We start from the raw sequence: 22,656 nt of genomic DNA, 5'->3' as shown, positions 1-22,656 counted from the left end.
ACATAGATAGCACTTCACAGTATATTCAAATGTCACCAGCATCCTTCAATGGCAGGAGAGGCAAGTTCACCTTCTGTGGGTTGACATGCAATTCTACCCATTGACCCACCTGAGCAATGATTAATGGGGGAACAACTGTAAGAGCATTAGAAACCTGACTCTTAAAAGCCATGGATCGATACTTGTGCAAAGGGCCCTGCAAGAGGTGGAACACTAACTCCTGACAGGGAACTGTCTTGCCTTTGAACCCGACCTGTGTGGGGATCAGAGAGGCCCTGTTACAGGCAGATCTGGTGGCCTTGTGGTTGAGGCACTGCGCTTGAATCCCTATCGGCTACCATAATAGGTGTTATGTCCTTGGAATTCACTTTACAACAAATTTGTTCACTTAACTTAAGTTCTAAATGAGTAGCTACCTTCAGCTAGGCATGTTCATCTGTTAGGACGTTACATGGAGGTCCTGTATTTGAAAAAAGCCACACCTCAAGCATGATAAAGAACCCTTCACACTTATTAATAAGAGTAGAGGTCCATCCTGGTGTGACTAGATCAAATAAAACTGTTTGGATATGTGGCTTCTTCAGTTTTGGGGTTCCAAAAAAGCAAAAAAGGTGTCATCCTAATAATTGAATCAACATGGCCAAGATCTAATCAAGGTTTGGCTTAAAACTCTTTGAGAGTGCTAATAGCAAAATTTTCTCCCAATTCCTTTTTTTATCTATGATAGAATTAAAGACAAAACTTTTTTTTTCCAAAAAAGTGTTTATTAAATGACAGTCTTGCACAAATAAGGCAATCCCTCTTGCAGAACATACAGGAACTGCACCCTTCCCTTTGGCAGATGTTTCAATACAGAAACACTATCACCAGGTAGAGAAGCCAAAAAAACAATACTTCACTCCCTTATAGGTAAATGTTGTCATGTTTAAAATATACTTTGGAAACAGATCATGATTATGTATGTTTATAGAATATTGAAAGCTTCAATTAGATGTCAAATTACATCGTTTGTGATGTTTTTTTCTGCACCAGCAAACCTGTATCGATTACTTGGGATGGTAAAGGTGCAAAGGGTGTAGAGTGGGAGGAATTTGGGCCTTCAACAGTCCAAGGGGAATACGTTAAAGCCATTAGGCAGAGTCCAGGTTCAAGTCCCCACTGACGTACAAAAGTGCAAAAACGCAAAACATTGCTGTGACTGCATAAAGAGTGGCTAAGTTGTTGTTGTAACCTTTGTAGTGCCTAGTGGCACATAGGGCAGCATGTATCCTTACTGTTTCTGTAGCAGAGTGTACTTTTACAGGGAAGGGTTGCTAGCCCTTCACCTTTTAACGTGCTTGATGTGCCTCCTCTACACAAGACCCTCCTTTAGGTCCCTTCCAAAAGACAGTGCAGACCCCACTGAGATTGCCCTGGGCCTCAAACTGTGGTCTCCCAGTCGCTTCTAGTTGGAACCAGGAGAGCAACTGTGAGAGCCGCTAATATTTGTGCCATCTCTTAAGGGCATCTCTAAAGAATGTAAAGAAGGGCCTAGTTGTTTGTTAGATGAAGAAAAAAATGACATGATAAATACAATTATTCACATGTACACAGTTTGATCTTAAGGTGTAAAGGAAATGATGAAACAAGGATTACAAAATGAATATGTGTAGCAAATAATGAAATTGATACCTCTTTAAAATCACCAAACTGTTCAAAATAGGATAATCAATGTTTTCTCCTCAATGTATTTTTATGCATCAATACTGCAAAGAAATAAAATTTGCCTCAGTTGAATTCATATTCAAGTTTATGCTGGAGATCAATGAACTTTTGTCAGTTTATTTGATGTAATTCAGAGTCTATGACTGGATTCTGCACAATATGTAGATGAGGTCGCAATGAAACAATATTCAAAGTTTCCTCTTTAGCTATATTGGCATTTTGACTTTCCATTGTTTTCTTATTATTATAATGAATTAAGAAAGAATGAAGTTGTAACAAATAATGATATCTGTGCACAAAATAATTTTTATCATGATTTTTTTAACCATACAGATGACATCATAAAGTTTGATAATTTTTTCTAAGAGAAAGTACAACACTTTGGTACATGCCACATAAAGGAACTATGTACATAGTGATACACATCTCTGTGGGACTTCATACTGCTCAAGTCAGCAATCTGGGTATGCCCCAATAACTTGACTGAATCCCAATAGTGATTGATCTGTCTTTAGATTTAATATAAAATATATGGCTGAAATCTGTGCGGGCATCAATTTTCCAAAAATAAAGTTTGCAACCACAATGTACATTGTTCAAGGAAACTCCGATATTAGCAAATATGTGCTTTTAACAGCTAACAAAATCAGTATGACCTAATCCTTGCTTTACATTTAAAACTAGCGTAGAAATGCAAAGAAAATTTGTGCAATGTTGTAAAAACCTGTAAACCAAAAACCGAAGTGGCATCTCTCCATGGTGCTGAAACTACAGTGCCTAATGGCTCAGAACTAACATCGCTTTTTCATCAGTTAATGACTCTTTATTTAACAATTAAGTCATTAAGTTTAAACTCTTATCATGTATATGCCATTCTGGGAGACTTAGCACTCCAAATTAAGTTCAGAACTGTGCTGAACTTGAGTTCAAGTTAAATCATTGGAAAGGGTAGGGCACAATCAATAACAATGGAAGAAAAAGAAGCATAATATTTCTGGTACAGTGCAATCAATGATGATCTGTTACATATTTCAGTGCAATATGAAATGATGAATGCGTTGGGCATCTGACCAAATCCAGCAGTATAACATAGGCAAGACAGACAGTTTTTGAATTCTGTACCCGTTTATTGTATGGCAGCTCCTGCTGCGACTTCAATCACAAATTCATGAGAAACATTGTTATTTCAGCAGGCCTGCTATGTGATCAGCCACCTAGTGGACCAATGAATGAATGCATTAGAGGTGGTTTAATAACTTTTGCTTGTAAGCTTCAGCTTTGAATATGAATTATCTTTTTGTTACACTATTATAGTAAGTGTAAAAGTACTACAGAAATTTGCCATTTCTTGACCTTTCTTACCTTGCCTTAGGGTCATTTAGTGTCACAGCTTCCAATCATTAAATCTTTTTTCACCTGGCTTGCCCAGTAATAAAGATTTCATACAGATATAAACAGCTCCTGTGGATTTATCCCTGGTAATCTTTCCCAGTTGACGCCAACTTTTCACAGTCCAGGGAGGACGTTGACTTTGCAAAGCTGAGATTTCCTTGGGCGAGCGGCTTTACTTCACTGGATAAAGTGATTTTTAATGGACTGCAGGGGTCAGCTAACAGATGACATTGAACATGGCTGTGGCAGAAATAGAGTTGGTCAGGAAAGACAAATGGAAAAGGGAAGAGGAGAATATTGGAGTAGGGAGAGGACCTGTACTGTAGGTGTGATGGCATTGCAGTAGACAGCAGTGCCCTTCTGCACAATACATTTTTAAAAAGTGTTACGGTGCTGTGCATAGAATGTTTTGGCAAAGTTATTTGGATTACAAAATAGGGTACTTTCAGCAAGTGTACTATGTAACATTTTTCTTTGTAACGTGGTTGAGACATTGTATTTTCTTATTGTAGCCTTTGACCTGCTCTCTGTGCCTACATTTATTTTGCATTATCCCTATATATCATTCGTTTATTGATTCATTTCTCTACAATAAATCACAAAGGGTAACCGCCTTCCCACATGTTCAAAATTAATATCTTCATACGATGGAGGTGATATTCACTCTACTAAGGTCAAAACGTAAAACATTATAAATTGCATATTGTTGTATTCAATATTTGCCAGTAGGTTTGGTGGAAATAGACAAAAAGAAAAGGCATTGGTAGGATTATGGAGACTACTGAGATTTATAAACGTTGACTGAAATGATGAAGAAACTGTAATCCTAAAAAACGGCAGCAATGTTGTCCCAAACACAACTTACCTATCTTCAAACTTAAGTCTTTTTTATTTTAGGTATAGTCAAACTTGTACAACAAATGCCCTGCTCTTTTTAAGGTCTACCTGACTAATGTGACCAATAATAATTTTTGGTCCCCTGAGTGGCATTCTTCTTTGGCAGTTTTAAATGTATAAATGTACCTTTACAGTCATGATGGTGACTTGATTCAGTAAACTTTGGGTTGGTTTACTTCACTTTTTGGTCTAAAGTTTCAAAGTTTGGGACAAAAGAGCAGCATATTTGGCACAACATGCATCATTATGACTGACTTGTCCTGTTCACTGAAACATTGCATTTGTCATTCCTGTTTTTTTCATGAGAGTAATGCAGACGGAGGTATAATGTTTAACTGAAGCAGTGGTATCTTAACTGGCTGTCCTTGCCGTTTTCTCCATGTCCAATATCAAATGGTGACCTCTACGTTACGTGCGTAGACTCAAAATCATCCGTTCTACTTATGCCCTTGACTACGATTTCAACATAGAATGTAGGCTATTGGAGAAACCAAAACTAGTCCCATTAGCTTCTTGTAGTTTTTTATTCAAGGTCATTAAAACTAGATATATTGCCATACATTTATGTACAAACTTGCAACATTAGTGTGAAATATGTATGTGAAATGATACAGACAAGCTGTTGTGTTGCATACTGATAAAGTTATCTGCGGTCCAAGTTTTCAGGATGGATGTCTTTTTGATCTATGCATTACAGCAGAATGTATCTATCGTCTGTAAGCTTTATGCTATAGATAACTGTGGAGCCTTTTGTTATGTGTATGATGGTACTTAGCATATCGGAAAGCCTTCCCCTTGGGCTTCCTGTATCTTACAGTTTTGACAGTGATGTATTGGGCCAATAGTTACTGCAAAGAGGATAAAACTTAATACGACCTTGCGATGAACAACAAACCTGCTGTTATCAATGATTACAAATGACATGTTCTGTACATTGGTAGATTTTGTGAATTTTCTGTGAGCTTATTTGTGCAACACATGGCTACCAGGCAGTAGGAGGCATTGACATGACATTCATGTATGTAACGTTAGAATGCTTTGTATGCATCATAGTCATCAAGGTGAACTTGATGCTTTCATTTCTCCTTCTTACTGTTTTAAAAATGAAATATCCTTTGCATACATATTTCTTAAATGACATTCAATACTTCAAATTCCAAATATGACTTGTTGCTGAAATTACTTGAACCCTTGTTCCTAAGTCCTTTCTTATACAAAAGATACAATGTTTGGTAATAGGGGCATGAATACAAATGATGAAAATCTACCATATATTTCTATAACCTATATCCGATTTCACATGTATGTCACAAATATAATCAATGACTTATCAAAGTATGGAATCTTGATGCATTCTTCACAGCCCCATGGGAAAATGGTTCTCATACAGAAAGGATTTATCGTCTACAGATCTGCAATATACCCAAGGGTTTGGTTATAAATGTTTTGATCTGTTTTAAATCCATTATATCCCAAAGGGCGAACTCTTTGCAATGATGGGTGGTGACAGGCTTATCAGAATCAACCCAATTTCTTGACAAAAAATGTGACAAATAATACAGATAATTCTTCAAGATCCACATTTTTATTTGTAACTCAAGAGCCCTTACCTAAAGGACCGATACCTACTTAGATTATTGGAATGAAGATATTAGATTTAAGGGGTTTGAATTTTAAATGATATGAAAGCTGGTGAAGAATCCTGACATCATCATCATGGCTGACGCTGTGTATATCTTATGTCAGAGGGATCAAACTGTGCTCCCATAGTTTGTTGCCTATAAAATTGATGATGCGGACTCTGTATTTCCAGTTTGCACAGTCAGTAGGACCCTTGGTTGGACAGTATGAAACTAAATGTAGTTCCAATTTATTTTCACCTCTGTGAAAAACGGACTTCATATTTAAGGGGACATGTTTTGGTCTTGTTCATGTTCTAAGTGTTTGCTGGGATACTGGGGGTCTATATTGACCAGAGTAAGTTTCCTATCAGAAAATAAGGAATCCACACTTTCAAAATTATACTTCTCGGACTTTCTCACTCCTTATTAGAACTTGAAATGTCACAATTTTGGGGTTATGGTCATATTGGATGCTCTAATGGCTTTATTGTAATAATAATGAGATGCTTTGTTTATGTAAACTTGCACAGTACATCCAAAACTTTCAATCCTTTTCACAGGTAATTAAAGAGTACCTTGTATTGCTTTTTGTTAAAGTAATATAAAACTCCATGTCAAAAATAGCTATTATCTCACAGAGATGCTCTGACATTTACATGTATGCAGTTGTCCTACTTTTCAGCCCTACTGTATTTGCTCTGTATGTACCGACCTGACCTGTTAAAGATATACTAGCAGCCAATATGGGGTAAATCTTTCCTTTGACAGGCAGCGTGAATCAGAGATCAGCTATTGATTTCCTCCAAATTGGGGGAGATAAAGTGGGGCCCGCCCTGCACAGTAATGTAAGACTGTGACTGCAGAGGCACAGGTGATGTATATAAGGCCCTTCCAAATGCCAATTAAAGGTTGAATCTTTCGCCTTCCACTGTCTCTGAAAAAGAAGGCAACCCCAATAGCCCAGAATCAAGAGTTAGCTTTTAGTAGATACCTGCTATATTGTTTTTAAATTTTTTTTTTTTACGCTGTTTGAACCTCTAATGTTACCTGCAACTAGCCCATGGGCAAGAATTTGCAATGAACTTAGTATTGTTAAAGTATAACAATTGCACTGTGCTGCCAAAGTTGGCATCCAGTCAGTTGCAATGTTTCTTTTGACCCTTACTCATACTATCCCAAAGATGCATGGAAGAAAGTCCTTGTTTGAAATCTTGAATTTCTCAGATGTTTACATTGAAAAGTGTATGTCCCATCCCAGTGGTGTCTTCACCCTTTAAAAAAAGACTAGGATTTGCAGAATTTTGCTAGGGTTGGTTAGATAACAGGAAACCTTTTTCCTAGGCCTAACCAAATTATGATGTCTGACAAGGACTCATAGTGACATAGATATCGGCATTCCCTCCCACCATTCAATGAGATCTTGGGATTTAGCTCTGAGTCCTTCATACATGAACTAGGAAATGTATCTGATGGCATGTAAAAGGCCTTCATACCATGCATTTGGCTGCCTGGTGCGAGGTTTTGGTGCGCTAAGCCACCCCCTCCGTTATCAGTCAATCAGCCTGCATGCATCTGGGCGCCATAGCCACCACCAAGGTTAATGTCCTCCGGGTAGATAATTATAGAAGACTCTGTGCAAGGTGCTGAAAGTGTTTCCATGTCAAGACATGCTGATAGGATCCCAGATGTGGGAAGATGGATTCTTATTTTCCCATCCAGGAAGAGTCAACCCTCCAGTGAACAGCTTTACAGGAAAGCTGCAATGTTTCAACTGCTTAGGGACAAACCACAAATGATTGTAGACAGAATACTTTACATCAAAGATATAGGATATGTGGAATTTTTTTTGTATATTTCAACAAGGGATCTTAAGATGTTTTAACGCAAAATCATGGTCATTTTCTTGGTGTACATTTTTTTACTTTTTCCAGAGTCTGTGCAAAAATATGCAAATATTTTCTTGTCCAGGACTTTGTGTGTGTACATAATCTATTAACTTTCACAAGAACAACATAAGAATCCACTGTTCTGCTGCATTTTAAAGTTTATCTGGTAATATCATATCAAAAATCTTCCACATATTCTCATAGACTATCACGATTTGAGGAGTAGTGTCAGAGGTCGTATGATAAATGTAAATGTTGCAATTATAGATTTATGATTGGCATCTCCGTGAGAGTGATGTGCAAATGATGATCTATAAATACCCAGCGACTATGACCTCTCCAGTACATTTCCACATCTGGGATTCCAGAGCATTACATCAGCTAGACCTGTAAGAGGACTACAAATTGATGGAATATTTCCGGTGAAACCACCCATTCCGTGGGGTGGGGATGCTTTTAAGAGCACTTCCGCTGTCTCATATTTCATTTCAAATCAATTCTTCACAGCAGGATGGATTCATTAATAGGAAGTAACAGATAGTGGTAACAGTAGCCTTTCAACCTTATCTCTCGTAGTCACTATAGGGTCCATCTGTTATTTATTTATGTTGTAAAAAAGATATACTATTTGAAGGTACATGTAATGCATTTTCAGAGTTAACAACTTATAGCAAAATGATACTGTTTATGTACAATATTGAGATTTTTTTAACAATATTGAGATTTTTTAAACAACCTGAAGGTTTTTTTTTAAATCTTGAGAGTGAGACTTTCCAGAAAACCTTTGCTGTTATAAACCCCTGCACTATAAATGTGATGAAACCAATAAGCAAAATACACATTGATGTTCTATGTATTCCCCAAGATATAGCATGCAGCTCGAATATAGACATCAAGTATATAAAACTTTACAGTTAAAGCATTCACTTCAAGTACTTAAGAATTTACAGTTAAAGCATTTATTCATACTTATGTCAGAGTTCTTTTTCCCTGTTCCTTGCACATTACCATTAATTGTTATATGCCATTTGCTAAAAGTGCTGACACAATGCTGTTGATTTCATTAATCAGAAATGAAAGTGTCAGATGTTGCATAATCATGCTTGCATGAACAGTTTTCCCACAAGATAGCAATCACAACCAGCACCTCCACAGTGACTGTAAACATCACATGATGATATAACGTTATAGCATGCATGGCAATACCACAAGGACCATATTGTTTATGAATTATTTATTGTCAAAGCTGTGTTTGACTTGCATCAAATGGTTGGTGACAAGTTCAGCATCAGGGTATCCTTCAGGTCGGGAATCCTGGAATCGCTGTGTTTTCAAGCCTATGATTATGTTGAGCTGTATTTGACTGTATGACTAAATGGAGAAAATAAGTGGAATGTTGCAAATAGGAAGTGCTGTTTTGCTTTTTTTACCTCCGTAAAATTGGGGGTACATGTATTGTAATCAATCAATGATTATATTCTTTGTCCTGGTGTGTGTCTGCAGTTGTAATAGGCATTTGAGTCCTAGGCATGTTGGGAACACTAATGGGAAGAGAGGTCAAAAGTGTCAGAAAGGTCCCAGAAATATGGCAGGAAATAGGGTTGACCACAGTCTAGTGTTTTAACCACTGCTGCTGGCAAGAAGAAGAAACTTTCACCAGTTCCAGGATGTGGGCACCTTGGAGTTCATATCCATAGTGTACTGAAGAGGGAGGGGTTCCTCCATGAGAATGACAAAATAACACCTTGCCATGAGTGAGTAAGAGCGAGAGTACTGAAGACAGCCCATAGATATTATTTGAAGACAAACCTAAACAAGAAAAGCCTTTAGAACTAAGAGAACAGAATTAAATAAATTTACAAAGGTCTAGTTTATAACTGTGTGTGTAGTATACAAAAAAGCACCCAATTTGTGCCCTCTGTGCATACCTTTGAATGACCATCACTCTTTGCTGCTCAGTTGGGAGTGCAGACACTCAAACTAACCGACTGTCTCCCACCCTTCACCTTACGGAGGTCAACACAATTTTATAGGGAGGAAAGCCTGGAAGTGCTCCAAGCTTTTCAAATGTAGTCCACATCACTTTTAGACTGGATGAGAAATGGTCAAAACTTACATGAAGGTCAACCTTTAAGGCCTTACTTTATGGATGAGCACATACATGTAGGTAGCTACTTTAAAGTACAAAACACATCTACATGTAGATAATCCTATTTAAAGATCTTTGAAGTAATGGATACCAGTTTAAAGTCTTCTGAGGGGATTAATTTTTTTTAATGACTTATTGTTAAGGAAAAAGTAGAACATAATGGCCAAATAAATTGTTAATGTCTTTTGTTATCTCATTTCGTCTTTTTCCTCCTCATTGTTGCTTGCTCCTTGCTATCATAAATAATAGAGGTATTGAAGTAAAAATATGTAATTTTTTTCCACAGCATTAGTTGCTTTTTAAAAACATATATTCTAACATTGTCCAAGAATTTCACATTTTGATACAACTGCATAACGTTGAATGTTTCTCCACATGAACACAACAAAAGTTTTATAACCTGTGCTATCAAAATTCCATTCAGGCTACCAAAAGTAGTAATTCTGATCTGATGTGAAACCCCTTAAAGCCAAGATTCGATGCATATCCGTGGTGTGGACTTTGAGAGTCTTCTATATTCCATTTGTCACGGTAATGAATTTAACATATCATGCCTGTGGGTACTTCTCAGTGGTGTGCTTGTTATTTTCCTTTAATGGCTACCAGGTGGTGATAGCCCGTGGATAATGGATGCTACGGACAAATAGTCTAGCCACGGTAATCCCTATTGATACGTGTTACACCCGTGTATTCGAGAATCCCCCTGTAGAGAAACTAAACCTTGCATTACCACATGATCATGGAGGATAATTCGTCACAGGGAATAGCCAGAGTTCCCCCAAGTTGACTGGAAGGTATAATCATCTATGGAGATGTTCTGGAGATCGTAATTCACCAGTTAGGGATGTTTTTTGCAATAAAAGTGGTAGGGAGATAGCCTGCAGATGCAGCATAAATGTTTTGTATCCTAAGCCCCTGCTGATAAAGATGTTGACACTGCACATTAGTAATCCTACTTGCTATGGATGAGACCTTGTAACGTGACACAGACCACAAAACTTGTGAAAGTCTGACGCATAACGTATACGGTATCCCTACCCTGCTGGTGCTGTATGATACAGTGCATCTGAATTCTCTCATCATATTTTTGTATACTGTGGTACCAAGTATCTAGGCCGCATCATAATTACACATCTCTGTCCTTGTCTTTTGTTAGATGGTAGGGAAAAGGCATGTGTGTCTTGCTGGCCATGATTTTGCCCTATAGGGGTATAATTGGGTACATCCCTCTATCAGGCAATGAATTCAGCACTTGTCCTTAGCGGTAGGGTCACGATGGCCGGCATCATTATTTACGTTGATGGAAAACGCTTCTCACGGACTGGCAAGGAAATGTATCATGAGGAGTGATATGGACTGGTGCGAGATCAGTCGTGCCTACTCCGTCTTGTGTGTGAGGGGATTTTGGTTATCTCTGCTGTGATAGTTTGCTATCCATCAGCCAGCTTCCACCAGGCCACATCTGGTTAGGAAGGCTACATATTTCTGAAATTTGTAAAGAAAAGAAGAAGTAATGCAAGTGTTGCAATACTCATGCAGCTCTGTCCAGGAGGTTGGTGAGGCTGTAAACTTTGATGTCCTTGTTGACATACTCAGTCCAAGACTTCTTTGGTCTGTCATGACCCCTGTTGTTGGGCTACTACAACTTAGTAAAATGCTATTGCAGCCACTTGCTGATCATATAATGCTTAACAGTATAATTCTATGCTGTGATGTAATAGCATTTCCATTGTGAGGCCGCAAACTTCCTTCTTGACACACTCAAGATTTCCTTGGTCTGCCACGACCTCTATTGCCTGGTAACTACAACAAAATGTTGTTGCAGCCACTTGCTGCTCGTTTAATCGTTAATGCTAAACAGTAATAGTACTATGCTGTGATCTAACTAACATTTCTCTGCTGAGGTTACAAACTTTGATGTCCTTGTTGACATACCCTGTCCTAGATTTCCTTGGTCTGCCACGGCCTCTGTTGCCTTGCAGCTGCAACTTAATGAAGATGTTGCTGTAGCCACTTGCTGATTGTGGATTGCTTAACAGCGTAATTCTGGGCTGTAATATGATCTAATTGAATACTCTTTTTTTTATTATACAATGATTGCTTTACCTTCTTGAGGGCAATTTCACATTGCACTGTAGGACAGGTGTCACTGCTCACAGTTCAGATGGTCACAAAACGTTAAGTAATTACATATGTAGACAGCTTTATGCAAAATGTATATAATGCGGTCCCAAATGCAAAGGAGTGTAAAGTATCCATAACAGTTGTAAATTAACGTTGAAAATTATGTACCAGTTTCATCTACTTCTGAAGAATACTGTCCCGCACGTGACTGAGTCTGTGATAATATGAACTAATGTTTCTCCCTCTGTTGCCCTCCTCCCTCCTCAGATGAACGGCACACTGCTCAACACGGGTCATGACCTGACCTTCCAGGTGGACGACCGTAATCGTGTGAACCTGACTGGTGGGCCGCTCAGCTACCTGTACAGGCTGCAGGAGTTGAGACTCCACTACGGAAGCATCGACTCCCAGGGCTCCGAGCACAGCGTGGACGGGTACAGCTTTCCTGGAGAGGTCAGAAAAAAAATCTTAATCTTCTCTCTGCTACCTAATGGTAGTTCACCTTTATCCATGGGGTAACCTATATCCATTATTTTTAAAACCAGGGTGTTATATCGAGTTGACAGAAAGTGTTTTCAAACTGAAACAATCTGAAACCACCATTTGTTGATTTGATATCACTAGATAGATACTCTGTTTTTAAAAGCAACGGAGATAAGTTACCCCACGTACAGAGGTTAACTAGCGTGGACTCCATAACCAATACAGATTGGGGTGCCAAACAGCTACTTCAGAGTGCTAAGGATTAAGAACACACAGCTTTCAGAAGGCATCTAAAATCTTTCTGTAGCTCTGAAGGGTAGTCATGTGATATAGCAGTCAAAGGTCACGTGGCATTATGGTTTCATAGATGGGGTGCGGTGGGGTGGTGGCAGCCTTGGTTGGTTACATATTTCCCTATCAAAGGCTAAAATACAAAGGTAATACAGTTGTTATCCTAATGAAATTCTAAATGTTAAGCTTACCATCATTTTCATTATCTTGACATCATGTATAATATCAGATAACAACAGGTAACCAGTTTGAAACTTTTGTTATTCTCTCCTTGGTGCTGAAACCCTGGTTATACTGATACTCCTGAATATCACCTGGTTATTCCTGGACATTTCTCCAGCTACTTTCAAAATTTGAAATAAGTAACTTCTGTGCACAAGAGAAAGTCTGTCCTGTGTAGCAGAGCAACTTAAGTTTGACTTTATTTTCTACCACTTTTAGTTAGTTTCAAACTGGCGTATACATTTGTATAAAAATAAGATGGGGTGTTACTCAGCACCCGAAACATGATATTTCACTTGTTTGTTTGGTACTCTGTGAAGGAATTACAGAGACTGCTGAGAAGCCATTTGAAAACGTAATCCCAGTAACCATCTTTAAGCTCCTGTAACACATCAGCAGAGAATAGAGCAATTATGGTGTAAACTAATGAGGGTATTAGCAGATCTTCAGTGAAGTACCTGTAGATGTTGCATGCTGGTGATTTCCCTGGTGGATTCAATTCCTTGATAGGAATCCTCTGCCAGCACTACCTCATGTGATTTAGTTCCATCATTGTCACTTACAAACATGTCAATACGCACTGTAGATAAGCATGCAATCGGCTTTACAAGACACTAACAAATTGATTCCATTGTCTTCTTTAATTGGATGTAATCTTCTTTTGTTGTGCAACAAGCTTACTGTCACTTCCCTACATTGAGTAATGATTAATGTTCATATTAAGGCCCTTAAGCTGGACCATGTGTTCCCTGCTTGCACCTTGGAATATATCCAAGAGTAATTTGTAACCTTGATGAAGTTGAGTAAATGCAGCTATCAAACACTTCCTGTAGTAGATTACATCTTGGAATGGTAAAAATTCATGTTAGATATTCGTCCATCTAAGTATTGATCTACATTATTCCCCAAATCTATCAATCAATATTTTTGGGGGTAAATTTCTTGCCCCAGTACAGAAAAACTGTTAAATCCCATCAAAAACTTTTATCATGGTTAATCAGGTAAGTAAACCATCCCTCCTATAGTACAGAATGTTTCTTCAGACAATGCCTGACGTTGAAGGCCCTTACCAACATGCTGAGAGTATATATGTCACACAGTCACAGATCTTTTCAGATACCAGGTGGTAATGCACAGCCTAATGCTTCAGCTGCACTCTCTAAAACAAAAGGCAGGGCCCATTTCCTTGCCTACCTAAGACCCCCTAGGGGGCATTGCTATGCTGATGTGCCCAATATTACCCACCATTCATTATCACCTACCATGCAGCCATAAGGCAGTGGGAAAGGATTTTGTGTTTTCCATTACCCGACCTACCCTCTCAAAAATTGGCAAAATCTCTAGCTTTTTTGGGGAGATGGAGGAGGGGTTGGACATTTTTGATCTTGCATCTAAGTGATGAAATTTGCAAAACATAATTCCAAGTAGCCTTGAAAACCAGACTGTCCTGTATTGCACAACCTTCTAACATAGTAAAGCTTTGAATAGTTGACATACTTAACAATATACTGTTTGTTTGTCCTTGTATAATGTATATCTCTCTCTGTATATTTGTAATATTGAAAATGCCAATGTCCTGATACAGTTTTATCAGTTTGGCCAAAGTTTAAAAAAAAGAGAATCCCTGCCTACTGATCCTATTGGGCCATACTTGGAAACACAACAGTGATTTTTCCAGGCCTAATCAACTGCCTCTGGCTTTATATCCCTACCACTATCTTCTGCCTGGCTGCGTTGGTATAGTATTGCAGCCGTGCAAGACTCTGTCCTCTGGGGTGTTTCTTACCACCCTATCTCCTACACACCTCTAATCACTTTAACTCCCATTTGGAATATAATACATGTATCAATCTTATAAGCAGCCCTGGAGCCAAGACAGGCTGATTAACTGTTAGGCCATGTGGTGGTAATCTTGGGTAGATGGCAGGTCTGTGGAAGTGTGCCATATCTCAAACTGGGAGACGTGATTTGCTGTTTCAGGCAAAGTTCTGAGGGATGGTAAAACAGAATTTCACATTTGTGCTTTCCAATACACCTCACTTATCTGCAATAAAGCTGTTTTTGTTTATTTTTCTGTTGCTAAGTAGATTTGTTTTGATAGCATTTGCATGTCCATTTGTATTTGGCATATATAACTCAAGAAGCTATAGATGGATTGTAATGAATTTTGGTATGGGCCTATGTGGTTACGCCATGCATGTCCTATCAAAGCATCAATTAGAATTGAGTCCCTAGCAGCTATCCTGGGTACTGCAAAAGAACTTCTATTTTTGATATCACATGTTCTGGACAAGCTATGGTGATTTGAACAAAATCTTCTTCGTTACACTACCCTCTTTTAATTCTTCTGTAAGAATTGATTACGGAAGAATTAAAAGAAGATTGTGTAACGAAGAAGACTTTCTTCAATTGATCTACCAACCTGATGAAACTATTTACAGAAGCTATGGTCATGATTTTAGAGTGGTAGACTGCTCTTGTTTGTTTGACATTTTGTATGCTACATGTACTTGGACATTGATAAAAGCAGATCACAACTAAGATGGAGGGGAGGGATCCAAATGCCAGAGGTTCAGTGATGCGCTCAACCCATCAGAATTAAGTAACAGTCCTCAGTAGGAAGATTACACTTCATTACAGGGTACGCCATAGCATTATACCTCATGGCTGATGCCGATGATTAGGGTGAAAAATGACCGTCAGCTGTCCACAGGCCTGAATATGTCAAAACCTAAAGGTCAGGGAGTGATACATTTATGCTGCTTCCTCCCTTGCGCTCTAATCAAAATGAAAAAAAAAGTATTGGTTATGTTCAGAGAGAGAATGGTATATGTCAGAGGGGCTGAAAGCTGTGAGGTTTTAATGGAGCAAATGTTGTACCAAGATTGATAATTACAAATCTTCCGAGAGGTCAAGGGGTGAAAGTGTGCAGTCCTTTTATTCCCTATCTTAGCTGTAATCTTGTGGTTAGCAATCTTGCTTCATGATTACAGGGTCAAGGGTCCAAGATCAAACCAGTTCATCAGGTTTCCAAACCCCCATATTGTCACTCCACTGTTTGAGGTAACCGTTACAGACCTCAAAAGAGGACACTGTTGCTTGCTATGGATGAACATGTAGCAGAGCCACAGCTTGAGCATGCAGTGCATTTGATGAGCTAGTCCCCACTTCTAGACAAAAATAAAAAAACAATATAATGGATTTGACTGAATGTGTGATGGCTTAAATGGATTTTTTTCAGTGTGTAATGGAACCAAATTGGAGTACAAAAAGTGGCTGTTTTATCTTATAATGTAATCCAGGCTTACTTCCAGATCAAAGCATTGACAAGGAGTACAGTGTATGTAAAGTACGTTGACTTCGTCATGTCATCTTCACTCTGTCTTGTCAATTGGGCAATAGTCCAACTTTTGCCAAGGTACGGTATTTCTGTAAAGCCTGCTGGACTCCAGCCCTGTCAGCTTTAGTCTGCTTCCAACTTTTGCCAAGAGTATAGGGACAATTTTAAGTGGACTGAAGCTAGGGTAACAAAGTTGAGTCCCGGGCTAAATTCTGTTGGCTAATTATGGACCACGCTGAAGGGCCAGAAAAATTTTGATATGAATCCAATGGAATTTGAAATCTATTCTGGCAGACAAGAAGAGAACTTGCAGAGACCAGGGATTTGAATTGTTTGGGCTCAAATCTCTCATTAGTGAGCAGTTTATGTGCTCTAATGAGAGAACAGGTGCATAGATGGGTCATGGTATTCCTAAGGGACAATCCTAAACAGGACGTATCACCTGTAGCTACCCAGTACTTCCTGTGTGGGACCACACAGTACATGTATCATCCTCCCTACCAAACACCAGTAATGGCACTAATGGCTGAAATAATCACCCTAATGACATCGTACTGCCCATACAGGGGAAATGAAAATGATGAATTATTAAATCAGGGTCCAAAATGGCATAATTGATCCGGGAAGTGGATTTTTTAGGAGAGCGTCTGTCACTTTTGATTCAGAGTCTTCGGTGTTTCCTGTCAAAGTAGGTCATCACCTGGTCATAACCTTATTTTGGGGCAATACTTTGCTCGGAGTTTGCTTCTAGTCAAAATACTGTTTGACTTTGGACTTTTTTTTTCAATAAGGTCATGTTGATTTAATTATACAAACAACATCAGTGCAAGCATGTATTTCTGGCCGTTTCCAAAAAAAGTTTTCAACCATACTGTAAATTCTACAAAGTTTGCCAAACCTTTCTTATTTGCATGCTGGCATTAGTTTGGGGGTTCCAAGAGGATGTCATCTGTATAATCAAATGAACATACCATGGCCTTATTTCATTCATTTGGAAAGAAATCAATGTGAAAAACTCAAGGCACAATCAAAAATAGTTTTTAAAGAGGTCAATAACGATAGAAAATGCACCCAAAGGTATAATGTTATTATACTGTGGAAAAAGTCTTTCCTCTTCAGAGGCTGCCGCCATCTTGATTTTCTCTTCTGATGGGAACTTTGACTTCAAGAGAGCCATTTTGAGTGTTTGTCCTGTGTCCAATTTGTTAAGCATGGACACAACTGCTGTGTTGCTCCCCGTGGTAGTTTGTTCCAGAAAGACGCCATGTTAAAAGGGCAGCATTAAAGAGAGGTGGAGCAACATTGCAGTTACTCCCTTGTGGCCATAACTAAAGCAAGGGAAGTAGAGAAGCTTTTATCAGGCTCTTTCATTACTGGACCGGCGAGAGTTGGCCACAAATAAAATCAATAAAGTCGACAAGGCTAAAGCAGAATATAAGGTCTCAGGTCAAGAAAGGGTAATGAGTAACTTGGGAGGAGGCTGGATAATCTGAAGGCCTCATGTCGGGACCTTAAGTTGTAGCTCAGCATCTACAGACCTGTTTAATTCTGCTCATGCTTTTCATTTGGTCAGAATTATTTCACACGATGCTCTTCTTGGGTGTTCTTTGGGTAACGGTCATGACGAGATGCTGTTCTTCAAGCCCTTGTGATCTCTATGAACTCATCACTCTCTGTGTAGCAGAGTTTTTTTTTTAATGCCAAGGACTCCAAGGTCTGCAATGCTGTGGTCTGTGAGGTTGAAGTGGGCTGAGACCGGAGTGTCCTTCTTTGTGTTGATGGATGAGCGATGGCCGTTCAGTCTGTTTACCAGCGTTTTTTTGGTCATGCCCACATACTGAAGGCCACATTTTTTACATTGGATAAGATAAACAATGTTTTTACTCTGGCAATTTTGGCAATTGGCAAGTTGCCTCCTAATGGTGTAACACTTACCTATTCTCCTCTCTGGTCTTTTTTAAATATTTTTAAAAAGAAAATACCAGGACCACCACTCCCTTATACACAATTATAACAAAGTCATTTTATGGCTTGAAAAGTTGACTGAATCAGAAGAGGCCTCACAAATTTAAGGGTGGTCAGAAGTTTTATTAGCACCTGGCAGTAAAGGACTTTTCAAGTACCGATAACCAATAAATGTAATGGAAAGTGGAACACATTATGTGAAAGATAGTGGTGGTTTGTTATATCCTACATTGATGGCATACTAGTTAAAGTCTGCTACAAGATATATTTGAGAAAACAACATTCTCAAATGAGCAAAAGTCTAACCAAGATATCTAAAATAAATTGAATACATACCAATATGTACAATGATACAATGCTGAATTTTCTTACAAAAGTATGTAGAAGACATAATTTGAAATTGGAGATATTGTATATATGATTTCTGCCATTTGCACATACATGTATTAGATGAATGCCAAATAGCTTGCTAAAATGTCTGTGAAATTGAAAAACACAGAAACTAAACCTGTCATTTTCACTGGAGCATTAGCTTGAGCGCTTGCCAACATCATACAGTTTGATGTGAGTTGTTTGCCATGAACAGCATTTCACTTAAGAGTAAAAATAATGGGTATATATCAGTAAAATCTAAAACTCCAATGCCCAGTCAAACGCACATTTGGAAGATTGTTGTGTGGTATTGATGTCGCTCAAGGAAAGCAACCATTAAAGAGCAGTCATGATCATCACCATCAGGGTATGTTTAGCACTTAGTCTAGCTTTCATGAAATGATGGTCTCCTCAATTTCTTTGATCTAAGTTATCAGAAATAAGTAGAAGAAAGTGTATGAAATTGTTGTCATCAAATCAGGGATTCCCTTTTTATACATGGAATGTATATGAAATCCTACTAAAAGGCCTGAGAAATTGGAAAACTGAAATCAAATCCGTCCTTACCACTTCATTATCGCTGTTTATATGAACTATTATTGTACAATATCATGAGGGTCTTTGTTTTGTATGATTGTTGAAATATGAAACGATAAGTTTGAAAATGGATAAAATGATGTTTACTCTAGTTTGCTTTTACTTATTCATCAGTAATTTCCCATGCACAAGCAGTCATTTTGTTATCAATTGGAGCAGAAATGGTGTTTCAAAATGATTTGGAAAGTGCAATAAAACTGAAAGAAAATGATAAAGCATGAGTGATTGACATTGAAATGATAATTTTGTATTCATGAAACTTGGAGCCTCCATCTCTTGTGTTGATACAGCGCCAGAAACTGTGCTAACAAGCCTGTGAAATTGAAGAAGAGAGAAACTAAACCTGTCAAATCTGTCTGCATATTGTGTTGTGTGCCTGCCAACTTTGTCCCATTTCTTTAAAGCCTTGGTAACACCCCCATGTTCCAACACCCCTATATTCTAATTTAACACACCTATATTCTGACACCGTTAAGCATAGACCTGACCTAACATAGGGGGTTTGCAACATAAAGTGGTGTTGGAACATACAGGGGTGTTGGAACATAATATAGTGGTGTTAGAAAATAGCTGATTGGAACATACACGTAGGGGCGTCAGAAGGTAGGGGTGTCAAAACATGGGGCTGTCCCAAAATGTCTGCTAGACATGTTGTATGAACAGAACTTTTGGATTTGTTAAAATTAGAACATGACCTTATGATACTGCTGATATGAATGTGTTTGTCAACACAATCTCCACCCTCAAGTCTGTGCACACGCTCTGACCTCTGTATATTAATGGCGGTGTCAAAAGTGCTCATTTTATTCATCATTACCACATACACATAATGTGTAAGATGACCTAGAAAAATGTGTAAAGCTTTCACAGCCCCAAGATATTCCTATCCTCCATTCATCAGGGGTGCCCAACTCAATAAAAGTTTGCAGGAGAAGAAGCACCACAATTTGTTTTGTAATGCGACCATCCTTCAATAGTGCACAGATTGTTATAAAAACGGCAGCTTCCACACCCATGGCAATGTGAGGTTGCGCACACTGATTGTCAAAGTTGCACACATTACACAGTCGCTCATTGTGTTCCCTTCAAGGGTAATTCGTTTAAAGAAAGAGTTACGTTTGGGCCTTAATCTATCCGTTAGCATGGCTCATTAGTGGAAGTAGAACAAGTTAGCACAACAGATGGAGGGGAGGGCTCCATCTAATCAAGGGCTATGCAGCAGTCTTTCTCCTTGGTGCTATTTTTCTTGCTGTAGTCATTAAGAGACAATGGAGCAAATCATGCAGAATGGGAGGGGGATTGGGTTACCGTGGAGATGAATCACTATAAATGTGGGGACCAGATTTTCCTTGGGGTGAATTTGCAGCCCAGCAACGGAGGGAGAGAGCAGATTTTTCACTGTTAGGGTGGTTTGGTCTATAAAATCTGTAAGGTGACATTTATTGATTTTGTTGCAAGAATATTTTGGTAGATGTTTTCATGTCATAAGCATTGTGCATCTGTGGTTATGCATTTATAAACATGAGACAAAACCACACAGTTTCAGAATCAGACTACTCGCTCTTTACAGTCAGGGTCGGTGCTCAAATGGGCTTACTATTTGTGGGGCTGAGGTGAAAGTGTTTGGAACAGTGCCATTTGTTGGTTGGTAACTTTCTGACTCAGGTGACCTCAATACAGCAGTAATTGCCCCAGGTGCACTTATAAGAAGACTTGGGTTTGGTCCACTCACACCGGGGTGTAACCCTACAGTTCATATTAAGTCTGTGGTTTTTTTAGCCTGCTTGAAAATTGAGTCACTGTTTTTTGGTAATTTTTCTACATTTTGAGTTGAAGCTACCTTATTACACTGCACAACAATATTTTCAAAATATGAATACGACTCAGTCATGCCATGAGGATTTCTTGAAATATGTGCAATTTGCCGCTGCTCGAGTTGTTTTGTCCAACATTTTAACAAACCAAGGAACAAGATAGGGCATGTCCAGTGGTTTACTCAAATTGTTACAGTTGCAGCTTGCCTTTGTGTTGTGTACCAACCCTTGAACTGTGAGAAAATTATGAAATATGTTGAAAATAGGTTAGAAATTTCACTCTACAAGAGACAATAACCAACATGCAAAAAAGACCAGCAGGCCAGATGGGGTCAAACCTCTGACCTTCCAATGCTGAAGTGGGATTGCTAACTGTTACACCACAACATGATGTTAAAGCAGATTTTTATGTAAATGATGCTGCCTTAATTTTGTTGAAGACAGCAATGTTTGGGAATGTTCTAGAAAACACAAAGAAGGGCTGATTCAGTAAACATCTATTAAAATCTGATTATTTCATAATCATATATATTTCTGTTTAATATTATATTAATCATACATTTTGGTTGACATGATTATTTCACACATTTCTGTTGCTATGACTTTCATATGTTTCTATTGATATTGACTTCTGTTATGATTTCTGTATTTGCTGGATGGTTCTGTTCTTTCTTTTGTTGAATAGAAAATAATCTATTAATCTCTTTTATGAAAAGCAATATGATGCACAAGCTTCATGGGAAGGTGACTTTCAAACCCAATGCTATATATCACACTTGTCAAAAATGCAAAAAAATCTATAAAAGCCCACCTTTCCTTTATGGGCAGAAGAGTTCATTAAAGAAAGCAATTTGGACTTGATGATGCATTGTGTCTTGAGAAATGTCACTGAACAGACCCTGTACTGATGACCATTTAAAGCTGCCCTGACTCTTATCCTTACAAAATCTCTGCATATTATGTAAGGGTTTTATGATTAACATACGTTTGGGTAGATAAAGGTCAGGAATCTGTGGCCAAAAGGCTGTATTCACAAGTTTACAGCCAAAGGAGAGGGTGATACCTGTCAAGGATTATACGTTTATTGTCCATAAACTAAATTTGATATTCATTAAAAGAATCGCAGGTCATTGACTTGCAATGAAGTTTTAAGCTTCAAAGTGTTGATCACTTTACCATGGCCCTGTTGAGTAAACTTTGTTGGGGAGGGTTATTTGATTAAGTTTACCACGTAGGTTATGTTTTGGAGAACATTTGCATAAATGTATGTGCCTCAGCTGCATTACTCCAGAATATATATATATAAATTAAACTGTATTGTTATGAAATTTGGTACGTGGTTTGGTCTTGGTTTAGCAGACAAATCATTTGATTTTTGGCACCTGGCATCTTATCTTGGTACTGCAGCAAACTGTCCACCTTTGATATCTTGTGTTCTGAACAGCATATGGTCATGATTTTTGGGTAGTAGATAGCTCTTGCAAGAATGCTTGTCAGGAAAGATTTTTTTTGGATTGTGGTTTGAAAAGGTTTCAATGAACATCTTTTTGGTAAAATTGCCTTTGTTAGGTAATATACAAACCATTGATATACAGAGCCTACCTGTCTTTTTACATGTACCCTGTGAATATTCATTCTCTGATTTTATATTTGTTTCTGCTGGGTTAAGTCCTACCATCAGGATGATAAATGACCTGAAATTCAAGATTGCAGAGGGTTAATGAAAATGGCCTATCACAACCATGACCCTGTTCTACATAGGGCAGCCTACAATTCAACCTACTCTCTCTCGCTGTAT

General features: G+C 38.3%; 1 protein-coding gene across 3 annotated transcripts in view; it reads left to right on the top strand.

Moving 5' to 3' along the window:
* LOC118419784 (carbonic anhydrase-related protein 10-like) overlaps positions 1–22,656 on the top strand; it is a 92,182-nt gene that overhangs the window by 32,734 nt on the left and 36,792 nt on the right. For all 3 annotated transcript variants that reach the window (XM_035826378.1, XM_035826379.1, XM_035826380.1), the window contains one exon: positions 12,042–12,227. In XM_035826378.1, coding sequence (XP_035682271.1) covers positions 12,042–12,227 — 186 coding nt within the window. The remainder of the gene's footprint in view (positions 1–12,041; positions 12,228–22,656) is intronic.

This window comes from Branchiostoma floridae, chromosome 7 (assembly GCF_000003815.2).
Source record: "Branchiostoma floridae strain S238N-H82 chromosome 7, Bfl_VNyyK, whole genome shotgun sequence".
Classification (NCBI taxonomy): domain Eukaryota; kingdom Metazoa; phylum Chordata; class Leptocardii; order Amphioxiformes; family Branchiostomatidae; genus Branchiostoma; species Branchiostoma floridae.
The sequence above is the reverse complement of the archived record's forward strand: the minus strand, read 5'-3'. Positions and strand labels throughout refer to the sequence as shown.